This window comes from Strix uralensis, chromosome 2, assembly GCF_047716275.1.
Source record: "Strix uralensis isolate ZFMK-TIS-50842 chromosome 2, bStrUra1, whole genome shotgun sequence".
NCBI lineage: Eukaryota > Metazoa > Chordata > Aves > Strigiformes > Strigidae > Strix > Strix uralensis.
In genome coordinates, this window is record NC_133973.1 from 70077656 (window position 1) to 70090795 (window position 13140).

The 13140-nt window shown below is 40.7% G+C and overlaps 1 protein-coding gene across 4 annotated transcripts in view; it reads left to right on the forward strand.

Annotated features, from left to right (window-relative positions):
• The window catches only part of RASA3 (RAS p21 protein activator 3), a 178440-nt gene that overhangs the window by 115179 nt on the left and 50121 nt on the right, over positions 1-13140 (forward strand). For all 4 annotated transcript variants that reach the window (XM_074859184.1, XM_074859182.1, XM_074859181.1 and 1 more), the window contains one exon: positions 4520-4596. In XM_074859184.1, coding sequence (XP_074715285.1) covers positions 4520-4596 — 77 coding nt within the window. The remainder of the gene's footprint in view (positions 1-4519; positions 4597-13140) is intronic.

Sequence of the window (13140 nt, forward strand, 5' to 3'; positions counted from 1 at the left end):
TGATTTAAGAGATTTGGGTAGATTTGGCTCCTGTCTTTCGAACTTATGCAGACTGTCAATCTTTTGTGCATTTACTAGAGCCTCAGATATAGAGCACAGAGGTTCCTAGTGTTTGTCAGTGTTTTTTCATAAATCTTTCCCTGAAAAAACAGATTGCATCTGTTCTGAGTTAGATCAGATGTTGCATCTGAATTTACAGTCACTGGATCATGTGGTGTGTGTCAGATTCCAGGCCAAAATGTGTGCGCGTAACTGCACTCAGAAATGGCTCCCAGCGGTGTCCTGGTAACTTTGCAAGCGCTGCTTCTGAGGCCCACCACTTGTGCAAGATGCTAAAAGTGCTTCGTGCCAGGAGGGCAGAATTCTGTCATAAGAATAACTTTAGGATAATCTATGGTCATGTGTTTTATTTTCTCCTTCAACATAACTGTGTCTAAACCGTAAATTTGCAGCTGCCGGAAGCACTGTACAGGTAGGTAGCATTTATGTACTTTGACTTGCTTTAAAACAGTTTTCCAGTGTTTCAATCCACAGTAACTCACAGCTGCATTCCAAGGAGAAATGAGGTGGTTGGAGACAGGCTTTTCCTGTATCTATAAAACCAGGACTTTGAGTCTGCTTTTTCTTTTCTTTGCAAGCTTATGATCAGTTTCAGTTTGTTTTTCAGATAACTGTGGGTGTAGTTCTCCCTGATACCTGTCAGTGTTATGGAATTTAATTCTATTACTTTTCCGTAAAGGGGATATTTAACAAGCATAGTATAATTTTTTTCCCTCAGTAAAGCCCTTTAAAAGTTTTGTTTGTTACTCATTTCCTTTTGAATACTGTCTACTTCCCTACAAGAAGTCTACTGATGGCTTCTTTAATCAAGAACTGAAAAATGTAAGCCGGCTGGCCCCATTATGCGATGTTAGATGTGATTAGGAAGGACGTACGACCTATGAACCCACCCATCCATATCACCTGGAGTTTATGAAAAAGGAAGTGTTCAGCAGTTGAGTTGGCACTCCTTCAGCTTGTTCCTTGAAAAAGTCCTACCCTTCCAAATGCGAAGGGTATGCTAATGAGCAGAGCTGCTTCTAGGAACATCCTGAAATATTTTTTTTATGGAAATGTTTTTAGTAATTAATGCATTCTACTTCAAAATTGTCAAACCTCCAGCTTCTTCTCTGAGTTTTTTCTCTGTGCTGAAGGAAAAGAGCTTTATGGCTAGGACACAGGCCTGGGACTGATCCTAGACTCAGTCTCTGGCTCTGCAACAGGGATTCTCTCTGAGCAGGACCCACTGTGTCAGCTGTAAAACAGGGACAATATACTTTTTATCCTGCTGCGTTATCTGATCTTTCCTGCTTATAAATGCTGTCAATAACTGTGCACACCTAGTACAATTGGAAGCTCTTGTTATTATCACAGTAGTTCTTTTGATAATAAAAATAAGAATTTCTTTGTTATAAATTCTCAGTAAACAAAGGTTTCTGTGGTATATTTAATCCAGTATAGGTTGACCTTCTGTTGGTTAGATTAACTGTTGATTTTATGATACTGCTTTATTGCATAGCTTTCTGTCTTCCGTTTGAAAAATGGATTATCTGGTGTTTTATAAACACAACTAATGCAATTGCTCAGGAGTGAATTTATTCAGATGAATCTTTATGTTTTGCCTAACGGTATAATCGATTTGGGAAAAAGCATTCTGTTTATGTAGGAGTTATATTTTTCTGTGAATTAAGCCTGCAAGTATGTTACTGTAGCCTTATTTTAATGTATTTATGTATTTGAGTTTTTAACTGGAAGTAAGGAGGTGTCGTAGGGCTGCTGGTTGTTGTGATCCCATGAACTCTGTTTTGCTGTCCAAAGCCTTGAGTCACTTGCTGAGCATCTGACCATTTTCAAAGTCTTCACAAGACAAAAACAAGGGCTACAAGAAAAAATGGCTCTCAGCCCAAAAGAGACAGCACTATATTTTTGTGCTTAATGTAGCTGGGAAAATGTGTGAAACACTGCTGATTTAAAAAGGGTTTTTGCAGCTTAATTTCTAAAATAGGGAGCTTCCATCTTGCTCAGTCTGTGTGAGGTAGAGCAAATGGCACTGTAAGTAAGTTTGCATTCAGGTTCACTAAGTGCATTGAAGCATTCTTTCTTCCCTGGGAAAGCTCAGTCTTGCCTTTGTTTAAGATCAGCAGAAATATTTCTATAAAAACTTTATCCTACCTTATTGGCATTTGTCTACAAAGAGATTTTTTTTCTCTAGAGTTTCTAAAGTCTCTGTTCCTGTCTGTTAATTTCTTCAAACCTTGTATTAGAGTTATTTCTCTAATAAAGGTAATATGCAGGATATCAACAAAGATAGTAGCAGTGTTTTTCACAGGTTCATAATACAAATTTGTTCTCCAAAGACTAGTGTTTTAGCTCCTGTGGTAAAATATGTGACCAGTGGAAGAGAGAACAGTGATGAGCAAGGGGAAACATAGCAAAACTAAAGCCAGAAAACCATCCTGCTTAACCGGAATTGTTAGCTGGTTGTGTGCCTAACCCTTGTCCTGCATGGGTATGATGGGCACTGCAGTGGTACTGAGTCTTAAAGAGCTGGGTCTAGAAGTGGCTTTATGCATTTGTGCAGAGAAATCCTTCTCTTATTCATGAGGACAGGCTTCAGTTTGGAAGAAAATGAGAGATGTTGACATTTGCGTACACTGACAGGGTGAAGGAGGATACATGTCTTGCTGAAACAGACATGAAGAATCAGGAGCCTGACAGCCAAATGCAACATGTTTGGTTTTTGCATTGTTCTTTAAAATGGTGCAAAAGACATCTGGCAGGAGACATCTTTTTAAACTCCCCCCCACATGTTTGCGTCCTTCCCTGTTCAAAATGCCAGCGAGCTGCTGCAATGCCTCTGCAACATGGGCTTTTATACAGCTTGGGAAGGTCTTCTTTGTTGTTTTCTGGATGAACACCAGTATCATCTGCCACGTGTACTTGAACGGCCTGTGTTTCAGCCCTTGGACAGGAAAAAACGTTACCGAGTCAGAATACTGAAGATATAAGTAGTTGATAGCGGTTTGGGGAGCAAAAGCATGAAGTTCAGGAAAGCATGAAGCGTGCATTCAAGATAGCACAGAAAGAACGGTACTGACAAAGGGGTATACAAGGAAGGGGAGTGAATGACTGTAGCAGTAAGAAACAGAATCTCTCATAGGCTTCTTCAGGACAAGTATTCAGGCACTGACTTTAGTGATTGTTTATACTGCTAAATGGAAGAGGACCAGGGAATGACCTTGAACTGAACTTTTGCGTGTCTATACTATTTAATTCTTATGCACTCCCTGCTCTGCTTTGGACTGCTTTCACCAGCTTTCATCCAGACAAATCTGCTGTAGAGAAAGTAGATCTTAGCAGTGTAGGTGCAATTTGAGGCCAGGGTTTGATCTTCACTCTCCTCTTATGCAGGATAGACATCCTCATAGAGCAGGAGAGTGCTGTAAGAGCACTGAAGAGACAAGGAAGTCCCTAGCGAGAGTTTTGGTCATGTGCAAAAAGAGAAAAGGTTGAATCTGGAAGATCTTATGAAAGTGGTGGCAGCAGACTTTTGTATGAGTTGAGGTAGATCTGAGTCAAAGATGACACCCACATTAGAGCTCTGACTAACTAGCAGGGTGGATTTTTGCGTTCTTTGGTAAAAAGGGTGGAGGGGAGGTGGCTGTCAAGGTGAATGACTCAATTTTGGCCATGATGATTTGCAGAAGATGATTGGGCAGTGCTGGCATGTCAGAATAAGTCAATAACAAAATGTATTTTGCATTTCACTATATATACACTGTAAGAGTGGTGCTGAGTTTTTACCAGTGGGAGTGGATGCTCATGTCTTGAAATGTAATATAGTTAATAAGAGGAAAGCAGTTTATATTCATGATTGTCTTTATTTTCTTAGCATATTTGAGCATAACATCTTTGCCCAAGGCATAATAAAGTTAATGTGATGGTAAGGAGTTGAAGACTGTAATAGTAGATGCTACAAATGCTAGCAACATGATTGGACTCTATTTTTTTTTTTTTTAGTTGCCCAATGTAGTTTTACTGATACTTGTCTCACAGTTTATATTATTTCACAGTATTTATTTTTCTAATGTTTAAAACATGTAGGTGTTCATTTATAACACACTGCTGTGATCTTTTCAATGATTATGTTGCAGATCTTTGCTTAATATTTAAAATGCTAAATATAGATAAAACTCAAACACAGCATTTTTGTGTCTGACCACAGACACTCCATATCCCTCAATTAGTAAAACATACAAAGAGAAGATAATGGTGGGAATTATGCACTGAAATTTACTGAAATGGCTATTAATTTGAATTCTCTGGCAGTTGAAATACCTTAGCTACACAGCTATTACTTAATCTTTAAACTCCTCCTGGAATTACTTGCATTAACTGACTTGCTTTGTTTTAAATCGGAATGGTGTGGCTGGCTATGCATAAAAGTAACTTTTCATATGGTGGTTTTGGTGTGTTTCAGGGGAAGGTCCACCTCGAGCTGAGACTGAGTGAAGTCATAACAGACACTGGTGTCGTCTGCCATAAGCTTGCAACACGGTAGGATTTGAAATGTAACTGCACAGTTATGAGAAACACAGTGATTACAGAGAGAGTGCAATGCTTCATTCAAAAATAGCTGGAGGAGTCAAAACATTAATAGGACATTGAATGTTCTTAATCAGTGATATCCTTATGAGTTTATAGGATGTGAGATTTTTTTTTCATTTTCTCTTCTCTCCACATAATCTACATAATTTTCTTCCTAATAGTCTTAAATATTAATAAAGCACTGAGCCAATTTAGTCATGGCATAAATACTAAAAAGACATCAAAGGATAATATTAATGTCCTTCTGATTTGCATTAAGGACCTTACCAGCTAAGCAAATTTGTAGCATAACTTGCGTGGTGACAGAGTGTTACAGAGCTGATTTAACAAACAAAAGTTGCTATCAGTTTATTAAAGGAGTCTCAGAATCAGCCATCCAATCTCACTCAAATGAATTGAAACCTAGAAGCTGCAGAACTCAGATGGGAGTCGAGATTTCGCCTTCCTCTGAGGAGGAGTCTGGAAGGCCGTTGCTCTCTGACCACATCAAAGCCTTTCAGGTGGCTACTTCAGAAGCAGTGGTAGAGCTGGTTGGCTTCTGTCAGGAATATGCTTTGCATTCTCTGGTAGAAGAGTCGTCAAAATGGGAATGTTGGCATCATACACTTCTAGCTATTTGTCAATTGTGTCAATAGAAAAAAATGCTCTGCTAGGAAAGTTCTGACCCACCCTATTTTCAGACCATTATTTGACATCATTTTGTGACTGTCTTTGCTGAGGCTTTGTTACTAAGCTGTCATGGTAGTCTTTACCTTTAGGACCTGTTACCAAATGCAGGTGAGCCATGTGGTTGACCTCCATCCTTCTAGGCACACTGTTGATACGAGGATGTGCTGTGAGGATGTGCTGCGGTATGCGATCTTGAGTGCCTGTGCATATACCCTCTAGCCATCCAGGTCCTACCAGAGCTCTGCGAGTCAGTACACTTGAAATCGCTCTCACTGCAGTCTGCTGTGATGAGGCAGAGTGAGTAACAGGGACAGTCTGGTGCAAGTTACTTTGTAGGCTCTGAGCTCCAGTGAATTTATTAGTTGGGGCACAATGCCACTGGAACACAGCTGCACCTCTTTCAGAACAAAAGTTGGTATGTCAGTATAGCTGTGTATCACCTGGAGGGCCCAGCCTTCCTTAAACTCTACTACCTGAGGACTCTAATTATGTAATTTTCCACTGTGCAATTTGTGCAATTTGAATATGTCCAAGCGGTGATGGTCACACATATTCTGAGAAACCAGGGTTCAAACCTGCATCTACCAAGTCCTAGGCTGACATCTTTTGCTGAAGTGTTACTTGTATTGCTGTAGGTCCTAGGACTTTGCAGGAGAAGGGGAAACAGAATGTGGGAAAAGGCAGTTTCTTGTTTTTCTACCCCACTTTATCTTTGCTGTGTGAGAGGATATATGTGTGTGAGACAAACAGGACAGTGGGCTTGTCACTAAGCTTGGACTGTCCTCAGAGCAGGCCTGGAGGATACTGTGCTTAGAGAGGGAAAAGGAGCACAGCTGTCCTGAGTACCAGATTTATTTTGCCTTGGGCTTTCTGGAGGTGTGTAGTGCATTCCTTAGTGGTGTGATAGAGCCACAAAGGCCTCTGTCCATATTCTTTGAACCCTAATTGTGGGTTCAGACCCTGTGATGTCTGGGACTCTGCAAACATAGATTAACTGGAATACCCTTCCGCTCTCACCATAGTCTGTTTTGAATAGTTAGGTGATATACTGAAGGACCTTCAGAGGTGTTTATGTCACTTTGTTTTGTTCTGAGAGAGTATGTCATGCCACAGCCAGCTTTTTTCTAAAGGTTTTGTTGGCAGTTAAATGAGACCTGGCAACATTATAGTACCAATGGATTTTTAAGTGAAATTCCTGAAATGCTAGAAGTAGGTGTCTGAAAAGGTCCTTCTTAACATGTAACACGTGCAGCTTCTTGCTTCATGAAAAGCAATAAGGCAATGACAACTTTTTAGCAGTATGGCAGCGTGCAGCATTTTTTTGTACCTTGCTATTCATTTGACCAGACAGGTTTTAAATCTTTATTCAAATTTTTGCCTATGTAGCCTTGATTTGAAGATTATTTCGTCTACCATGCAGAGAAAATACTTAGAGAAAATGCTTGCAAAGCATTCTGTAACCGTGAATTGCAAGGTATTATTCAGTAAATACAACGTATTAGCTGAAATGCGTAGAAAAATCCTGAGGTTTTAACCACTGAATCATAATGTTCAGAGTTTATCTTGATTTAAATCCAGCCCTGGGCTCTTAGAAACAAAACTCGAAAATCAGAATCCAGGCAGACTTTTGTCTGCTGAAGCCATCTTTTCCCATTGTCATCTTCTCTTCTGTAACTGACCTGGGCACTCTGTTTGGTTCTGGCTAGTTTCCATGGCTATTTGTTTTTTGAGTGGTAAGTGAGAGTAGAGCTCAGTTTAGATAGGGGAATTAGGAAATAAAAATATGTCTAGAGTATGTAGTTCCATTGGTGCAGGTTTTCATGGCAATTTGTCTTATGAGTGAGGAAAAAAGGGAATGTAACGAAAAAGAAATGGGAATGATTACATTGCGGAGGGGGGGAAGCACTTCAGAATGTAGTTGAGAGTTTACTTTGTGCCACACAGTTTGCTTTAGGAAGGTATACAGCAAACTGCAGCTCTTAACACTTTTCCACATGATCTGAGATCTAGTTCAGGTTTGTTCATAGACAGTTTGGTTCTAGTGCTTAAGCATGTAAGAAAAGAGTGCAGTAATTAAGCAATGCTCAACTAAATGTCTGTGTCGCCAGAATTTGCCAGTGGGAAGAGCAGCAAAGGTAGGGGAGGCAGAACCTTTGTTATAGGTAGTTTATGAGTGAAAAGCAGAGACTGGGTGTATTAAGGGAGCACAGCTTCTGATTGAGTTTTGTGAAGATAACTGATTTTCCTGTGGACAGCTCATGAATTCGTTATAGTGAACGAGTAAGGCAAGGCTGTAAAACCATGAGCAAGAACCTAGAATCATTTCATCTTAAAAACAGACTGTTCTGATGAATCTAATGCTTGTCTTGTGAACTTTCTTGACTTCCTTTTTTTTTAAGTTTAAAAGAATTTTTAATTTTTTTTTTTAAATGGAGCTCTTCGCTGCAAAGATAAGCACTACCCTGCAAATGACCTCATAGATATAAGTGGTTAAACAATTCAGATTTGCAAGGAGAACAAAAGCTGCTTCCAGTGGGCAGCTGTTTAAAAATATAGAAATGCATGCTTTTTTAAGCCCCAGAATAGTGCTTGTTTTCAAAGACACATATGCAGGCTGAATGAAGACTAGGCCTAATTAGGAAACTTTTTTACCTATCCAGAGCCTACCATAGGTCTCCACCAATGTGCCTTCTGAGCCTGTTCACATTGCTGACACCTCTGCGTTCCAGAAAGCCTCGAAAGCAGCTGGGGTCTTGCTGAGCCAGCCTGCAGTCCTGTGGAGCACACCGTGAACAGTCAGCTGGATGGGTGGATAGGAAAATTAATCTGAATGGGAGGGCAAATTAAAATTGTTAAGTGCTGGGCTCTTGAACATTTAGTAGTAGATTAATCTAAAATACAAAAGGCATGTGAACTTCCTTAGCCTCTGCAGAGGAAGCAAAAAAAATCAGTTTAAAAACTGTTACCTAATAGCTTCTCCTTAGGAAGCATTCAATACTTTCATTTAGCCCTAAACCACTAAGCAGTTGTGCTTCATCAGGGCCCTTCAGAGGCCCTGGTCTCTGCCAGCTGCTACAGCACAATCTCATGGACTGAATCTCTCCAAAAGAGATTATAAGAAGCAGCTTTAGTGGATTTAAAAGTTACACTGACAGTACAGATGCAGGTACCACACTCAGACTTCTTGTGTCCCCCGGTGGCTCCTGCTGTCATCCTCTGTAAGAACCACAACTCTCACTTCTACATGCTCCTTCTGGGAACACTTTGCTACTTGGGAGCTCCCTCTGTGGAACTGCTGTGAAACCTGATGGTCCTGGTGACTGGCTTGGACACAGTTGTCAGCTGGGTCTCCATAAGTCTCTCATGTCCCTGTTACAGGACTCAGGATGCAGGCTCTTGGTGTGTCATTGTGAACATACAACATGTTCAGATGCATGTATGAACATACGCATGTTCAGACCTACAGCCTGCTGAGCAAAGACCTCTGCCCAAGTGCTTGTCAGATAAAAGACAACATGTATAGACTTTGCAGCCTGGTACCTTCGTGTAACTGCATTTGTACTAACTACTGTTGTGCCATGTAGTGAGTCATCTTGAGTGCTAGGAAAAAGTAAGTCTTATTCAGTAGGTTCTGGCTTCTACCCTCTCTGTCCTTCACTTGCAAAAGATCTCCTGTTGTCTTCCTCCATGCTCTTTACAGCCACAGCCTTCCAGGCCCTCTGCATGGTCAGCTGCTGCTTGTGGTGGCTGCCAACATCTGGCCTTACTTTCCATTGGCTGTAAAGTGAAGGCCATCTCTTTGTCAAGTTGTCAAGGGTCCATAATTTTATGAACATTTTAAGGTACTAAGGCCATGGAAAGAAGTGGTCAAGACTTTCCCATGCTTCCTTCTGCTTATGTCCATACCTACCCCTTGCTGCTGACACACGGCTCCTGGCAGTTGCTTGATCAAAGGTGTATTTTTATTTTTTTCCCCCTCATGTTTTTAAGCTGAATCAGACCTTAATCCTGTGCATCCTAGAAACTGCACTGTTCTTTTTCTGTACTGCAGAGGAAGGAAAATGAGCAGCGGGGACCAGGGAAGGATGCTTTTTCTGCAGCCATGCCAGGTTGAAGTGTTTGTACTAAGTTATGGACGGAGTGGGTGTACCCATATTCCATAAATACATCTGAAAAACAATGGTACATGCTTTTTCTGAGCCACCACTTTCCATATACAGATATCCTTCCTGCTTCGCAACAGAAATATGCAGAAAGGAGCCCTAGACCTTTCGCCACCATCATTAGAGCAGATTGTGAGCAGCACATTTTTGTTTAGCACAGAAAGGTCGTTCCCCAGAGGCTTTAAGGCTCCAGATACCTTTCATCTATGAACATAAGGTGTAGCATGTAATGTGTACCATGTAACATGTACCATATACACATAGCATGTAGCATGTAACGTGGCATGTAGTGTGTAACATAATGTGTAATGTAATATGTACCATATAATGTGTAGCATTTAACACATGTGTAACATGTAATGTTATGTCTAACAGTGTGTAGCATGTAATATGTAGTGTGTAACCTGTAACATAGTGTGTAGTATGTAACGTGTAGCATGTAACATGTAATGTAGCATGTGGTCACATATAATGTGCAAAGTAGCATGTAGCATGTAACATGTGTAGCATGTAGTGTGTAATGTTACAACATGTAACATTACAGTGTGTGACATAGTATGTAGTGTGTAATGTGTAACACACAGCATGTAACAATATATAGTGTGTAGCATTTACATGTAGCATGTAACATGTAGCGTGTAACACGTAATGTTACAACATGTAAAAATGTGTAACATTACAGTGTGTAACATAGTGTGTAATGTGTAACACGTAGCATGTAACATGATGTATAGTAGCATGTAACATGTAACATATAGCATGTATCATGTAGTATGTAACATGTAATGTAGCACATAGTGTGTAATGTTACATGTGGTGTGTAATGTGTAGCATGTAGTGTGTAGCATATAATGTGTAACATAACGTGCAGCGTGTGGAGTGAAATGTGTAATGTTATGTATAACACTGCATGTAGCATGTAATGTGTAACATGTAGTGTAGCATAGTGTGTAACATGTAACATATACTAATGTGTAGCATGTAGCATGTAAGGTTTCATGTAGTGTGTAACATAGTGTGTAGCATGTAACATGCACTGTGTAACATAACATGTAATGTGCAACATGTAACATGCTGGCATGTTACACATAGCATGTAGCATGTAACATAACACATGTAACCTGTACCAGGGGCTAGGATCAGCGGATACATGCATTTTCGTATTTGTTTAATAAAGAGGAGGGCTCCCACAGAGCCCTCTGTAGCAGTCCGTAGGCTTCCCTGCGGTTAAGCTCCCAGAGGCAACATTTAGAAGCAGTGGTCTGTATTTAGCAAGATGACATCTGCCTTCCCGCATGCCTGAAGGAACAGGCCACTGAACTCCTGTTCAAAGTCAGCATGAGCTGGGAGCCTGGCTCCCTGGTCTTCCTTTGAGAATTCCACCATGTGTATGTAATTAGTCACATTTAAATGTCTGTATTTATTCAGCGTCCCCAGCTGCTCCTTGAAGTGTTGTCTTATGTCTTGTCTCTCAGGTTTAAAAAAGCTTGGAAACATCTGCTTTGGAGAGCTCCCCCCCTCCCCCCAGTCCTTTTATTCTCCCTCCCAAGTAAATCTCTATAGCTAAATAATAACGTATGTGTTTTAGTAGCCGCTCCTGTCTTTCATATATAGTAATACAGTTTTCCAATAAGCAATTCATAAGTCTACAAATACCTTAGCAATGCTGAAATTGTATTTGATAAATAAAGCATTTGTAGCTCTGGTGTGGAAGACGTGGTTGCTCTGCATTAGTTTATGAATTAAATGCCATGCAACTCTCTTGAGAGCTCTACAAGATGTATTTTGACCATGTGGGACAAAGTTAAATGGGCTGTTTGCAAGAACAAGCAGAAAAGGAAACAATAAGTAAATAGGACATCCCTAAGATAAACACTTCAGGGGTCATTAAGAGAACAGTGAGCCGTGGGCATTTCAGAGCTTTAAAAGCCCTTTGGGAGAGGGAGGTAAGGAGGAAGGTGTCATTTGTCAAGTGTGGTTAAAGCAGAAGGTCTGCCCATGGGTGGGAGTGCTGGGATTCGGTGATGGCTCCCCAGCCTTCTCTGACATGTGAATAGAGCACAGAGCATGCAGTGGGCAGCATCTGACCTTTCTCTCTGATTGCTCACATCATAGATTTGAATTTCCTTATCCGTGAGCTTTCCAGCAAAGTGGCGTGGGCAGCACAGTGCTCGCACTTTGTTAACCATTGCCCTAAATCAGTCTGACTTTATGTAACTCTTTAAAATTCTCTTATGCAATGTGATGTTTCTAAGGTTAAGGTAAATGATGCTCCATTCTGAAAATTTTAGAGGGTTAGCCTCTGTGTTTTGTGGGTCACAGCTCCTGAAGGGCAAAGCCACGTATATCAAGTCTAGTCAGAAGGGCTGAGATAATGGCTGTTCCTGCTTTTGTGGATCAGCAGTTTGCATCCTTATCTAAGAGTAAGAGGAAAACATCATCCATCCTGCCTTGTCTGGTGAAGGTTTGCTGTTGTCATCTGCGACTGCATTTGGAGACACCTTGAAAAACCACAGGGGTGCAGCTAGTCCTTCAATTATGGAATATATTTAAATGCTTTTGGGTAAAATTAAAACATACAGGCATCATCCTTGAGTCATCTGAGAATTTTCCTTTACTAACAAGTTTATTTCCTGCTTTTTTTCATTTGGTTTACTTTACTGTAGATAACTGTCTTCATCAGATCCCAGGAATAGGTAAAGAAACTGTCTAAAGGGTTGGATTAAAGAGAAAACTTGGAAATACATGGCTATATTGTATCTATGATGCTGAAAACCAAATTTTGTTCGCTTTCTGTTGTGGCTCTATCTCTGATAATGAGTAGAAAGCAGGAGCGCAGGAAGAGTAGCCAGCAAAGTTTTAGATAATGCTTTTCTGTGCTGTTTTGTGATGTGTGTTTTTCTGAATTCCATTTTAATGTAGAAAACACAGGGACCCATTAGCTTGATGCAATTTCTTTAATCTCTCATAGTATTCCAGTTTTCTTTAATAGGTGGTGGTGGTGTTGGGTGGACTCTGGTTACTTGTCAATGGTGTAGATCAGGGTTTGCTCCTCTCTTGAATGTGGTGCGCCATACTGTATTTTCCTTTTTCAAATTAGAGGTGGTGTTCTGCAAAAAAGTCAACAGGAACCAGGAGGTGCTCCCTCTTAGAGGCAGTGTGCCCATGACACTCTTGTTACTACGCGAGGCAGCAGCGCTCAGTCTCAGGCTCTTTATGGTATATTGGTCTGGTGCACGACTGCAGCTCCTGTTGAGTCTGGAAGCAGCCTGAGACCAGAGCTGACAGTGGGTGCTCTTCATGTGATGTTACAGCTCTTGGTGCTCTTTGGCTATATTCAGAATGGGCCCCTGAGCCACCCTGCCTCTTGAGTTTGCTGCTTCCAGGTTTAGAGAACAGAGTTTGTGTTGCTTTAGAGAAAATTCTACTCCATTGAAGAGACATGCAGCATACAACCAGCTTTGAACTTGCTTCAGGGTCAAATTAAGCTTATTTTCCTGCCTGAAATATGAGCTCTATCAGTTAGGAAAAAAAAAGTATTGCTGACTATAAGCTGGCCAGTTTAATATATGCATCAATCAGGTCACCTCACAGTATTTTGAAAAATTTCGACTTCTGTTTGTTGATGGTAGGGAATGCTAATGAGGGCACAAAGTGGTTT